The sequence below is a fragment of the Sinocyclocheilus rhinocerous genome, unplaced genomic scaffold, assembly GCF_001515625.1.
Source record: "Sinocyclocheilus rhinocerous isolate Xijiao unplaced genomic scaffold, SAMN03320098_v1.1 scaffold1065, whole genome shotgun sequence".
NCBI classification, from domain to species: Eukaryota; Metazoa; Chordata; class Actinopteri; order Cypriniformes; family Cyprinidae; genus Sinocyclocheilus; species Sinocyclocheilus rhinocerous.
Genome location: NW_015628720.1, coordinates 113147 through 127598, shown reverse-complemented (window position 1 = coordinate 127598; position 14452 = coordinate 113147). Strand labels below are relative to the sequence as shown.

Genomic DNA, 14452 nt, shown 5'->3' with positions numbered 1-14452 from the left:
GATAGATAGATAGATGATAGATAGATGGATAGATAGATAGATGATAGATAGATGATAGATAGATGAATAGATAGATAGATAGATAGATAGATAGATGGATATATAGATGATAGATAGATAGATGGGTAGAAGATAGATATTCTTGTTTACTGTAATTTTTATATTTTAATTTTAATTTTAGTACATCAAGATAAATTTTTATTTATTTTAGTTCAGGTAACGAATTTTTATCTTTACTCAAGTAACGAAAATGTTTTAGTTCTAGTTAACTACAATAACACTGATTCTGCTAATACAAGTCTTATTATTTTCTTAAAATGTTTCTTTTTTAAAGATAAAATTATTAGTTATTGTTTTGTTTTTAAATGTGTATATATATATTAGTGCTGTCAAACGATTAATCACATCCAAAATAAAAGTTTTTGTTTATATTATATATGTGTGTGTACTGTGTATATGTATAATGTATATATAAATACACACACATACAGTATATATTTTGAAAATATTTACATGTTTATGCATTTATCTATTCATATTCTTATATTTTATATTATATATAAATGTATTTAATATATAAACATAATGTATTTTTCTTAAATATATACATGTATGTGTGTGTATTTATATATACATTATACATATACACAGTACACACACATATATAATATAAACAAAAACTTTTATTTTGGATGCGATTAATCACAATTAATTGTTTGACAGCACTAATATATATATTCAATTTTAGTAAATCAAGATAAACTAAATGAAAATGTGAAATAAATTACTTTTTTTTTTTAAATATCATATTTTATTTCAGTTAACGTTAATTTCAAGTACCACATTTTTTTAAAAAATGGTTTTCGTTAACTCTAATAACCCTGATTAAAAACAAGTCTTATTATTTTGTGTTAATTTTCTTAATTTTCCCCCAGTATTTGATTTTATTCTGTCTTCAGATTATTTTACTTTTTTTAAACATAAACAAGCATGAATTTATTCTAATCTAATTGATTCTGATCTAATCTTTTTAACAGCTCTTTTTGCAGTGTACTGTAAAAGTCGACTAAAAGTCGTATAAAATGTATAAAAAAAGTTGAACTGTTAGAATTCCTGTATGTTTTGATAAAAGCAGCGGGAGAGCGAGAGCAGACGTGGGAGATGGAAAGCCGACAGCATCGAGAGCATGTGTGAAAGCGCCGCTTTGGTTGTTAGCATTCAGCGCGCAGCGCCCCTATCCCATACTGCCAGTCTCCAAGACAACGGCCTACTTAGAGCCACTACACAGCACTACAGGCGAAGCTCTGCCTGTCACGTGGGCCGCAGGAAGAGTGCTTTTGTGTGTGTGAGTGATATAGAGGAGGAAAGGCTGAACTGTGCTGTACCTGAACACTGCAGGCGCTTCATAACCAGCCAAATGTGTAGTGAGACGGCCATATGTCTGCAACAGTCTGACCTCAGACATCCATCTGTGCAGGGTTTTCCCCCTGGGCTGTTGTCTCATTCGCTTACACTGTATGAATCATCAATATTTGGTCTGTTGGATTGTTATCCTGCATTTTTTGGAATCATACGAATTGCATTTGTTTATATCTTAGAAATTGTGTCATGGTGTAACGTTTGTTGCATTACTTGTCTGGTTTAGTCTTTTTGGGTCAGAGAGTTATGTAATTCAGTCTGTTATGCATTTGAAGGGGAAAGCGTGCATTACAAAGCACCAGATTTATGGTCTGACATATTTGTCAACTGATGTGTTTGGGTTTTTTTTTAGTGGCTGATGCCAATATCTGGCAAAAAGGGTGGTCTGAAGGCTAAATAATGCAAATTAATGATTGCTGAAATTAAACAACCTTTTATCTTATAAGATTTATTCATAAAAAATTGAAAAGGATTATCCGTAGATTATGCATTAGACTACTGCAATGCTGATATATATATATATATATATATATATATATAATTCAATGATAGCAAGTAAGATCAGATGTACACAAAATTGCAAAAATCAAATGTAATTATTTTGTTTTAATTTTATAAAACGCACAGAAAACTGACAAAAAGATCATCCATAGACAAGACTGTTGTTAGGCTAATGCAATTCTGATGTGTGTGTAATTTAATGAAAGCAAATTAGATCATATGTACAAAAACTGTTTTGTATTTTAGTGTATTTTATAAAAACATTGAAAACTGAGAAAGATTACCCATAGACAAGGCTCTCGTTAGACTAATGCAGTGCTGATATATAAATAATATTACTTAATGATGGCAAGTAAGATCAGATGTGTATGAAACTAAAAAAAAAAGTGTTTTTTTCTTTTTTACTTTAGAAAACAGACACTGACTATATCTTATGCATAGACCGTACTGTTGTTAGACTAATGCAATTCTGATGTATAAATAATATAATTTAATGATAGCGAATAAGATTATTTGTTCACAAAATTGCTAAAATCAAAGAATATTTTTGTTTTATTTTACAACAACATTGAAAACAGTAAAATATTTTCTATAGACAAGGCTGTTGTTAGACTATTGTGATGCTGATATATAAATAATATAATTTAATAATAGCAATTAAAATTAGATGTACACAAAAATGGCTAAAACTAAATTTTATTATTTTATTTTATAAAAAATATTGGATACTGAAAAAGATTATCCTTATACAAGGCTGGCATTATAAATGTTGATATATAAATAATATAATTTAATGATGGTAAATAAGATCATATATACACAAAATTGCTCAAATCAAAAGCTTTTTGTTTATTTTATAAAAACACTGAAAACTGAAAAGATTATACTTATACAAGGCTGTTTTTAGACTTTGAAATTGATGCAAGAAACCATTTGCAAATGGTTGCAATAAGCGCAAATTGTCCAATCATTGATCAGTCGCACAAATGAATGAACTGAAATAAATGCTGCAATAAATTCAACATTTTTCTACTTCATTTTACTGCAATCCAACTAGGATATATGCCGGTATCAAATTTTCATGTTGCGATTAATTGCTAATGGTTTTATCACGGTATACGGTATTATCACGATGTTGAAATTGAGTTGCACAAGTGTTGTCATAATACAGTATAACAGGTTTAATAACTTTTTACTTATAACAAAAATAACTGAACATTTAAATGCCATAAAGCAATACACCAAAAATCTATAAAGTTAAACATTTTACACAGATTAAAGTGCAAAAGAATTGTAAAGACCAATAGTTATCACTTTACAATAAGATCTCATTAGTTACGTAATCAGTTAGTTAATGCATTAAGTTGGCAGTTTATGTTAACTAATGTCAACTAATGAAGCCCTAATGTAATATCATTACATTTTATTTGCTCGGTTTTATTTTGTGAAAACTTACTACGTATATGGAATAACCGTTTTATAAAAGCAATAAGCCCCGTGAAGCCGTGGTTTACAGTGAATTTATAACAGCTAAGGGGGTTTTAGGCACTCTGCTTCGCGTTATAAATTCACTGTAAACCACGGCTTCTTGGGACTTATTGCTTTATTTCGGTATTTTGAAGTGCCCACAATAACAATATTGTGCATATTCATTACCGTGATATATCGCATTACCGAATACCGGCACATGTCTAAATCCAACATTACAGCCTGGTTTTGGACCAGCAGGTTTTGGTTTAGTTTCTGTGGTTCAGTTGAGTTTTGTTTGGCTGTCTGATATTAGTCTGTGTCTGATCTCGACTCAAACTCTGATGTGCAGCACTAGGGTTTTAATATGGGTTGTGAAATCCCTGTTAGACATGAAGGTGTGCTGTGAAGCTTCAGATATAATAGTATCCGTCTTGTCTCTCTCTCTCTCTCTCTCTCTGTCAGATGTGATCAAGCTTCAGCTGGTGGATGCTGGTCTGGTGGAGTGTCTGCTGGAGGTCGTGGCTCAGACGGTGGACAGCGACAGGGAGGAGGACGTGGCTCAGCTCAAGACGGCCTCAGACCTCATGGTCCTTCTGCTGTTGGGAGGTACAGGACCAAACCTCTGACAGAACTCAGATAACCGCCGTTTTAGGGGGGCGTGGCTGACTTTGAACTTTTATAAAGAATATCTCTTTGGATTTGAGACTTTAGTCTTTGCAACTTTACAGATCTTCTTTATGCACCAAGAGCTTGTAACACTCCAAAGAGAAAGGAAAAATTGAAATCGCATCATATGACCCCTTTAAATAAAAGCCTTGAAAGAACAAATATAGGTGCATGCAACAATAATGCACATTACATGTCATTTCCTCTGTGTGAATAAAGCAAACAGGGCCTTATAAAACAATGACATGGTATCAAGCTATGACTCATACAGTGTGTTTAATTAATGAAGTGTGCTATTCCTGTGAACGTTCATCATTTCATTTAGTCTCCCAGCAGTTATATAAACGTATTACCGGCTAAATAGGGATGCACGTCCTTTTACCTGGAGAAGGAAAGGCTGAAGTGAGGCTTTTGTGGCTGATGTGTAATTCACGTCATCAATATTAAACACTAGCTGAAAGAGTTGTGGGGCATTAAAAGGACTTTAACTGAATGTACTGAATACTGGAGGTTGGATAGTTCCTACCTACCTACACTTCAATTCAAAAGTTTGTGTTCGGTAAAATGTTTTTTATGCTCACCATGGCTGCACTTATTTGATCAAAAATACAGTAAAGTAGTGAAATATTATAACAATTTAAAAGAAGTCTTTTTTATATGAATATATTTTAAAATGTAATTTATTTCTGTGATCAAAGCTGAATTTTCAGCATCACTACTCCAGTCTTCAGTGTCACATGATCCTTCAGAAATCAGTATAATATGCTGATTTGACGCTTAAGAAACCATTCTGAATATTATCAATGTTAAAAACAGTTGTGCAGCTTAATATTTTTGTGGAAACCTTGATATTTCTTTTAAGGATTCTCTGATGAATAGAAAGTTCAAAACAACAGCATTTATTGAAATAGAAATCTTTTGCAACATTATAAATGTATTTACTGTTGCTTTTAATCAATTTAATGGATCATTGGTGAATAAAAGCATTCATTTAATTTATTTAAAAAAATCTTTCTGACCTCACACTTGAACAGTAGTTTATGTTCCTTCATTACAAACTTGATAACCGTCTAGTTTGTAGTTTTGCATTTCTTTCAGCTCTTCTTTTGAAAGAAGTCAGGGTGCTTTCTGGTTCCCGTTCAATATCACATTTTTTAGTAATAATGCTCTGAAAAGGCAACTGAATTGAAGAAAAAATTACTTAAATGGGCTTCAGAAGATGCTCACACTCCATTTTCTCTGAATCTGAGCACAGTTGAACTATCTGATTTAGGCAGATCATACTCTGAGAAACCTGATTTCACTCGTAACTTAAAAATTGACAAAATGTGTAGTTAATGCGTTTTGCCTTTTGTAGTGTGGCATAAGTTCACTGCGCTTTGTGCTGAATAAAACAGCCAAAACCTGCCTTGCTGGTTCATTGATATCATGATGAATGATAAAATCATTAACAGCCAGTCAGAATCCACTCGACTTCCAAGAGCTCAAGCATTTAAAGCGATAGACGACCAAACTGCAGCATGTGCTTATAATAAACAGAACGTTATCATCTCTTGATTTGGATGATAGTTAATATATAATGATAGTTAAGCGATAATAGTTTTGTAATTTGCATCATTCTGTCATATTAATGTATTTGTGTTGTTGCTCATGTGTGATGTGTTTTCCTGTAGATGAGTCGATGCAGAAGCTGTTTGAGGGGGGCAAAGGCAGCGTGTTTCAGAGGGTCCTTTCATGGGTGCCCTCCAACAACCACCAGCTCCAGCTAGCAGGAGCGCTCGCAATCGCTAACTTTGCCCGCAATGGTGAGACTTCAGCAGTGTTAGGGAAGGTTACTTTTTAAAGTAATGCATTACGGTACTGCCTAAAAAGTAACTAATTGCATTACTTAGTTACTTTTAATAGAAAGTAATGCATTAAGTTACTTTTTCGTTACTTTTTCTCATCTGGGCTGAGCTTGCTTGTTTGTTTTTAATATAAAAAGTTATATTTTATGGCAAATATATTTGGTGGCAAATATCACACCAAACTTGAAATGAATAAGCCTCAGGCTGAATAAAATGTAAAATAACATCTGTACAGTAGAGGGCACAGCTCAAACAAACCTTTCAGATGTGCTGCCATTCTGGATTGCATGAAGAATAGGACGCAGGAGAAGAACAATCAACACATTTCAGCAATAAAAAAAACAAAAAACAATGAAACACAAATGTTATGGTTGTGCTCATAAGTTTACGTACCCCTTGCAGAATACAGCAGGCAGTTGAACTGCTCAGGACCAACGCAGGACTCATGAACCACTATCATAAAATATAAAAACAGTCGTGGATCATCCAGGAAATGACACAGTATTAAGATTCAAGGGTGTGTAAACTTTTGAATGGGGTCATTTTTATAAATTCAGTTATTATTTTGTCTGGTGGAGTATATGTAGACATCTGTTATGTGAAATAGCTTATTCAGGACAGTACTAAATAAAAATACGGAGTGTCTGTTTACACTAAGTGCAAATAGCCCTCCTTGTTGGCAGAGGCTATTTACACTAGCTCCACCCACAAACGAGTTATAGGGCTAGTCAACACTATAAAAGACAGCTATCAGTCGTCAGCTGCAGTGGCGTAGATGGTAAAGCGCGTACTGTAGTCTTTTTGATGCGATCGACCCGGGTTCGAATCTGCCTTTTACCAAACTTTTTTTTCTTCCTTTTCAAATCTCATATCACATCATATTCACATAATTTAAATTAAAATTATAATTTACACTCAATACGTTATTACTGCATACTGTTTTATAATGTACTTTAATACTGAGGTGCAGATAATTGCCACTATTTGCAATAAGTCGTATAAATAGCAGAAAATCCTGCTATTTTAAGTGTAAATAGAATCTATCGCTATCTGCACTTAGTGTAAATAGCATATTGTTAAAAATACTATTTTCACTTAGTGTAAATAGCCGCTGCCATAAAAATAACATGCAATTTTCATGATCTCACTTATTTTGTTTCAATTATCAACATTTTGCACATTCTGTAAACTTGTTTTTATCTAAAATAATTTTTGCTTATTCGTATTGTTAAATTGGATCATCAAAGGTCAACTGCAAAGACATTTGTTAATAAAATAGGGATTAAATACATAAAGGATATTTGTGCTTTTTAACATTAAATTATTGCCGATATACGTCATATTCTGAGTTTGCATTTCACTCTTTTTATTCATTTTGAGGAATACTGAATCTGTTTTTCTCCAAGTGAGATTAATAAATGCATGTTCACATTGAGTTACAGTAAGCATCATGTTTACACAGTGCACTTGATTTCTCTCAACATGGGGACAGGAGAGCTGTCCGCCAACAAATGAGAAAACAAAGTAACTGGTGTTGCTTATTTGAAAAAGTAATGTAAATTAGTAGTTGTAAATTAAAAAATAATTTGTTACTTTACTAGTTACTTGAAAAAAGTAATCTGATTACGTAACTCTAATTACTTGTAATACGTTACCCCCAACACTAGAGATCTGTCCAGCAACATGACGATCGCTCTGTTGAGAGTGTAAATAAGTGCTTTTTTGTGTACAGATGGGAACTGCATCCACATGGTAGACACTGGTATCGTACAGAAGCTTCTCGAGCTGTTAGACAGACATGTTGAAGAGGGGAACGTGACGGTGCAGCATGCCGCCCTCAGCGCTCTGAGGAACCTCGCCATCCCGGGTCAGTCTGAAAGTTCACTCAATCATTGAATGATTCACTCACCTGTGCATGAGTGTCTTAAAACTAAATCTGCTCCATCTTCTTCTCTCTTCTCCAGTGGTCAACAAATCTAAGATGCTCTTGGCTGGTGTGTCGGATGTAGTGCTGAAGTTCCTCAAATCTGAGATGCCTCCAGTCCAGTTCAAGCTTCTGGGAACGTTACGGATGCTCATCGACACACAGGGTATTAATTAACTGAAAACAAAACGACTATCTACAGATAGTTTAGCCCCAGAATCATGCCACTGTGCTGACTGGTTGTGATGCTCAAACAAAATTTGTTAAAATTATAAAATTACCTATAATTTGAACTATATATCAATTTAAAAAAAATTACTTGATTATTGTATTTTTTTTATTAAGTATTATTGATTATTAATTATGATTTCCTGTATTAACATATATCCTTTTGAAACAGTAAGTTGGGACAGGCAATCCCTTTAGTTCTTTAGGGGGCGGGACAATACCATTCTAAAGAGAATGTGATTGGACAAAAATTGGCCAGGCCCATGAGTGCAGGTTGCGTCATCAGTTTTTTTGGTCCTTTTTTTCTGAAAGAGATTTTTTTTTTTTCAATTGTTAAAAAAAATAATTTCTGTAAAATATGGGTATTCATACTTGTTTATTTTCATTAGATAAGTATGGATATACTTATATGTTAATTATTATTAATGCTCCTGTGGCTCAGTGGTAGAGCATTGCGTTAGCACCGCAAAGGTCGTGGGTTCAATTCCCAGGGAACACACATGCTGATAAAAAATGTATAGCCTGAATGCACTGTAAGTCGCTTTGGATAAAAGCAGATCATTTAATATAACAGCTGGAAAATATCATTTTTGGGGTGTGTCTAAAAAAGAGCTGTTTTGGAGTGTATCACTTTAAATGCAAATGAGCTGCATATTCCCGCCCCGTCTCCAGAAGAGGGCGTGGCATATACGTCTCTCTGCATTGCATATCTACAGCAATAAACAGCTGGTAGAAGCAACATGACTGAGGGCGAGAGAACCGGTGTTTAGCCGTACATATGGGAAGCCAAATGCGCTGAAAGTGGGACGAAATAGCGCGATGTTACAGAGCTCACGCCGCGCTGACCTGTCATCGGCGCGGATCAATTGACCGAGCCGCGCTACCGAACGAATCTCGCGCTACGAAAGGCGCGAATTAATCTCACAAGCTCGGCGCTGATCAGTTAAAAAATACTTCATGTATGCACACAAATACGGTAAAAACTGTTGTTTCACAAAAGTGGATTTTGCATAATAAATGCCCTTTAAACAAGTATGAATATTATATTATTTATATTTTATATTGTTTTTTTTATATTAATTACTTTATTATTTACTAATACTAATAAAAATGACAAAAACACATCACAAAATTACTAAAACTTAAACTAAAATTAAACTGACCACTGAAAGTATAAAAATAAAAGCTAATTCACAATCATTCATAAAGTATTTAAATAAAAGATTAAAATAACACTGATTTAATTGGAGCTTCAAATGTGTATGCCTGCTAAAATTGAGCATGCCGATGACCACAAACAAACATGAGCTAAAAGCCACAAAACACAGTTCTTGATTCCATGGATTTTTAATTGAAGTTGATAAGCTTACAAGTCCCTGTATGTTTTACAGCTGGTTAGCTCAGTCAAAGGCAGCATGTGTGATTTGATCTCAGGTTCAGGCCTGTTCCAGCTGCTGCCACACAGCAGTCAGTCTCTGATATTAAGTGAGCGGAGGATCGATGGCACTCTGTCATTTAGTAACTATGGATCTGCAGACAAGGGCTCCGCCACGGACGAATTTGCATTGTCTTTCATTGGCAGTGGCCCAGCCGTGTTAGCTTTCAGTGACAGCTTGGGTTTAAAACGAATATTCCAGGGTAAATATAACTTAAGCTGTATCGACAGCATCTGTGACAGTCTGTCAATTACCGCAGAAAATGATTTCAACCCATCTCAAGAGTGTAAAAAAACAACAACAACTGAGATATGTGTATACAGCAATGAACGTCTAACAGAAATATGCATCTTTTACAGTGTTTAGAAAGTACACTACTAAAAGTTTGGTGTTCAATCAGCATATTAGAATGATTTCTGAAAGATCATGTGACGCTGAAGTCTGGTGTAAGGGCGGTTGAAAATTCAGCTTTGCATCACAGGAATAAATTACATTTTAAAATATATTACAATAGAACGCATTTCTTTTAAATTGCAATAATATTTCACAATATTATTGTTTTTACAGTATTTCTGTCCAGCCGTGGCGAGCATAAGAGTCTTCTTTCAAAAACATTCAAAAATCTTACCGACCCCAAACTTTTGACTGGTAGTGCACAGTATAATAGGAAAAGTTTTACAATCGGGTTTATTTTACAGCTCATACATAACACATTTTCCCCAAAAGACTTCATGGAAGAGCTTTAACAAAAATATGAGCTTCACATTTAGTTTTTTTAAACGCTCCAGAACACTGGTCTGTCTGGCCTCCATGAAGAGCAGTACTATATAAGCATTTCCTCTTCTTTTTGACAAACTGAGGAATGATTTTTATCAGACATGATTTATTATGTTAGATTTAACGCCAAAATATGCCTTTAAGAGGAATGTGCCATGAAGGATCTTCATGTAGCTACTGTACATGAAGTATTAAAGTTGCAAAGCAGCACTTCCTAAAATAGCAATTCCTAATTCTCTATTCGGGGGAAAAAATCTAATTGCGATTTATCTAATTAAAAATTGTGTTTGCTGTTTAAATTTCGCTTAAGTCTAAAATATTACGTATGAAACTAAATTATTTTTGTTTAATAATATTAAACAAAATTATTACAACTGCTGTAATATTCAGCTATATTTAAAAATAGAAAAATAATATAATTTATTTTACAGCACACTTACGGTACTAATGGCTTTCTTAATTTTCAAACGATAAACCTACAAGCTTTTATTTTTTTGGTAGAAAACCACAGGGAGACCTTAAAGATTTTCTTTTGTTGACAACAGCCAGTTTATAAGTGCTTTTGTCTAAATGAAGTTCTTAGCAATGCATATAACTAATCAATTGATCTATTTACGGTAGGAAATTTACAAAATATCTTCATGGAACATGATCTTTACTTAATATCCTAATGATTTTTGGCATAAAAGAAAAATCAATCATTTTGACCCATACAATGTATTTTTGGCTATTGCTACAAATATACCCCAGCGACTTAAGACTGGTTTTGTGCTCCAGGGTCACATATTGTTGTTTTGTAAAGATATGTATATATATGCACAATTTGTATTTGTCTTACAAAATTGATTTCAATAATTTAAGCCTTTAGTGACATAATTTTTACATTTATGCATTTAGCAGATGTTTTTTCCAAAGCATCTTGCAAAAGAGAAACAAAACCAGTTCATCAAAGAGCCAGCAATATTCATAACACACAATGCCAGGCTTTTAAAAAACTAGATTAGGAAACAAGTTAGAGGAGAAATGCAGAAGAAGTTATTCCAAACTTTTAACTGAGTCACTTCATGGTTTTGATTTCAGATTGCACAGAGAAGGACTTTGTCGGCGCTAATCTGGTGCAGGTTCTACACAAACTGCTGACAGATGAACACAGTGCACCGGAGATCAAATACAACTCCATGATTCTCATCTGCTCCATCATGGGATCAGGTGAGTCAAGAGATCGCTGAAACAAATCCTTTAACGCATTCACAAGTGTGGGAAACTATACAACAAAACTATACTGAACAAAAAGCCTGAAATTATACTCTCTAAACCAGTGTTGTTATTGTTAACTAAAACTGAAACTATTAAAAATCATTATGATTGACTGAAATAAAGCTGAAATAAAATATAAATGTGACCCTGGAGCACAAAAGCAGTCTTAAGTCGCTGGGGTATATTTGTAGCAATAGCCAACAATACATTGTATGGGTCAGAATGATTGATTTTTCTTTTATGCCAAAAATCATTAGGATATTAAGTAAAGATCATGTTCCATAAAGATATTTTGTAAATTTCCTACTGTAAATATATCAAAACGTAATTTTTGATTAGTAATATGCATTGCTAAGAACTTCATTTGGACAACTTTAAAGGCGATTTTCCCAATGTTTTAATTTTTTGGACCCTCAGATTCCAGATTTTCAAATAGTTGTATCTTGACCAAATATTGTCCGATCCTAACAAACCATACATCAATGGAAAACTTATTTATTCAGCTTTCAGATGATGTATAAATCTCAATTTCGAAAAATTGACACTTAAGACTGGTTTTGTGGTCCAGGGAACCACAAATCATTTAATCACAAATATTAAATGAAAATATTAAACAAAACATTTAAATTGCTTTAGCAATTACCTGAAATAAATTAAAGCCAAAAACTTGCATCTTAAACATGTTACATATTTAAAAATTACAAGGTTAAAAAAATGCAATACACGCATTAAGCTGTAAATAAAACAATGCAATTAAGATTATTGGAGTTTGTTTTACAAGAAAATACTATTTCAGTCATTCTGCTTCAAAATATCATTGTAATTCAGTTTTATTTGCTGGTTCTTTTTCATTAATCGTAAGTGTACTAACAATTTTTGTGTGAAAATTGTTCCTAGACCATTTAGAAGGTGACAAGTTTGAAAACGATTTACTTTCATAACGCACATTCCTAGTCTTATTGTGAACGATTCATCCCTACCTTATTCCAATTTTTTACAATGTTTTCTTCATAATGTTATATTTTTATAACTTCTTTATCATTTACTAGTTTAAAGGGATACTCCACCCCAAAATGAAAATTTTGTCATTAATCACTTACCCCCATGTCGTTTCAAACCTCTAAAAGCTTTGTTCGTCTTCGGAACACAATTTAAGATATTTTGGATGAAAACCGGGAGGCTTGTGACTGTATGGACTATTTTGACGATGTCTTTCATACTTTTCTGGACCTTGACAGTGTAATTTACTTGGCAGTCAATGGGACAGTCACAAGTCTCCCGGTTTTCATCCAAAATATCTTAAATTGTGTTCCGAAGACGAACGAAGCTTTTACGGGTTTGGAAGGACATGGGGGTAAGTGATTAATGACAAAATTTTCATTTTGGGGTGGAGTATCCCTTTAATATCCTGTTTGACATTACTGAAGTGAGTTGTGAATGCTGTTTGATGTGCCAGACTACACTCTCCATTTGAATGACTGAATTTGTGCATTTTCTTCTCTCACCTCAGAGCCGCTGCATAAAGAAGTGCAGAGCTTGGCCTTCATCGACGTGGTGTCCAATCTGCGCTCACATGAGAACAAGACGGTGGCGCACCAGGCCTCTCTCACAGAGCAAAGGTTAACGGCACAGAGCTAAAGGACTCTTCCACAACATCTCCTCCCTGCCTGCTTCCCCTCACACACACATATCTCTCGTTGTCATGTGCCAAGCTGTTGTCCCCTCCGCATTCCCCGCTAAAGACTCTCAAAGCCCTCTGTTTGCTCCGCGCATGCAGAGACGTGTTACCCAAAGGAGGCCATACTTTGTAGACAGCCTTCTGCAATAGATTCATACCCGAACAGCAAAATATTTTTAAAAGACCATAGCTGTGATAAAAAATAAACCCCATGAAATTCACCTATAAAAGTTGAGATAAAAATAGTACATGTTGGCAGTGGAAATAGCGCAGTTGTGCTTTCATGACTTGTAAACTCACACATACCAACCAACTTGTGCATGTTTTTTTTTAAATCGTCCGGTTTGTTGATGTATCTGTGTTCAGCTATTCAAGCCATGCCCATATGATATGCCCCGCCCCCTCTCCTTCCGCTTACTAATTTACATAGAAGAGTAGAGATCAAATGTGTTTGTACTGTATAGGGCACCTCTGGACCAGCATGGACCTTTTCATATTTTGCCTCCTGGTCCTTGTGCCGCCCATGATCCATATCTACTGGAAAGAGCTAATTCCATATCATTAGTCTGTTGCATTTACAAAACTCAATGATTATTGTCATATGGATGTGTGAAGAAGTAATATATTTTGATACCGAGGACTACAGTCGTTGTATGCGACGCTCTTGGAAACACGATTTTTATCATTTCAGGACCTCATCAAAAGAAGTGACGTCATTATAGTGTAGCATCAATAACTTAAAAAGGATAGTTCACCAAAAAAAAAAAAATAATTCTGTCATTATTTATTCACCTTCATGTGGTTCCAGAACTCTATGGCTTTCTTTCTTTTGTAAGAACACAAAAGAAGATATTTAGGTAGCCAAACAGTTTTGGGTCTTGTTGACTTCCATAGTATTTTTGTCCATACTTGGCACTTGGAACCATTTAGTTACCAACATTCTTTAAAATATCGTCTTTCGTGTTCCTGAGAAGAAAGAAATGGCAACGTTCTGTAGAAGATATCTTGAAGAATTTTAGTGTCCAAATTGTTTCAGGTCCCATTGACTTCCATTGTATTTTTGTCTATACTGTGGAGGTCAGTGGGACCGAAATGGTTTGGTTACCAAAATTCTTCAAAATAATCTTATTTTTTAAAGAATTAAACTATTTGGTTACCAAATTCTGCTAAATATCTTTTGCGCTCCACAGAAGAAAGGAATTCTAACATTGTATAGATACATTTTAGATACATACTGTACATAAAAGAT

At 34.1% G+C, this 14452-nt stretch overlaps 1 protein-coding gene and 1 non-coding gene across 2 annotated transcripts in view; both read left to right on the top strand.

Annotated features, from left to right (window-relative positions):
- rap1gds1 (RAP1, GTP-GDP dissociation stimulator 1) overlaps positions 1-13977 on the top strand; it is a 39512-nt gene extending 25535 nt beyond the window's left edge. Inside the window, exons 7-13 of the mRNA XM_016550100.1 lie at positions 3853-3996; positions 5730-5861; positions 7636-7770; positions 7868-7993; positions 9490-9693; positions 11349-11477; positions 13036-13977. Of these exons, the coding sequence (XP_016405586.1) occupies positions 3853-3996; positions 5730-5861; positions 7636-7770; positions 7868-7993; positions 9490-9693; positions 11349-11477; positions 13036-13163 (998 nt within the window). The 3' untranslated portion in view covers positions 13164-13977. The remainder of the gene's footprint in view (positions 1-3852; positions 3997-5729; positions 5862-7635; positions 7771-7867; positions 7994-9489; positions 9694-11348; positions 11478-13035) is intronic.
- trnaa-agc (transfer RNA alanine (anticodon AGC)) lies at positions 8483-8552 on the top strand. Its single transcript has one exon. It is a non-coding gene; the product is annotated as a tRNA-Ala (tRNA).
- Positions 13978-14452: the final 475 nt, after the last annotated feature.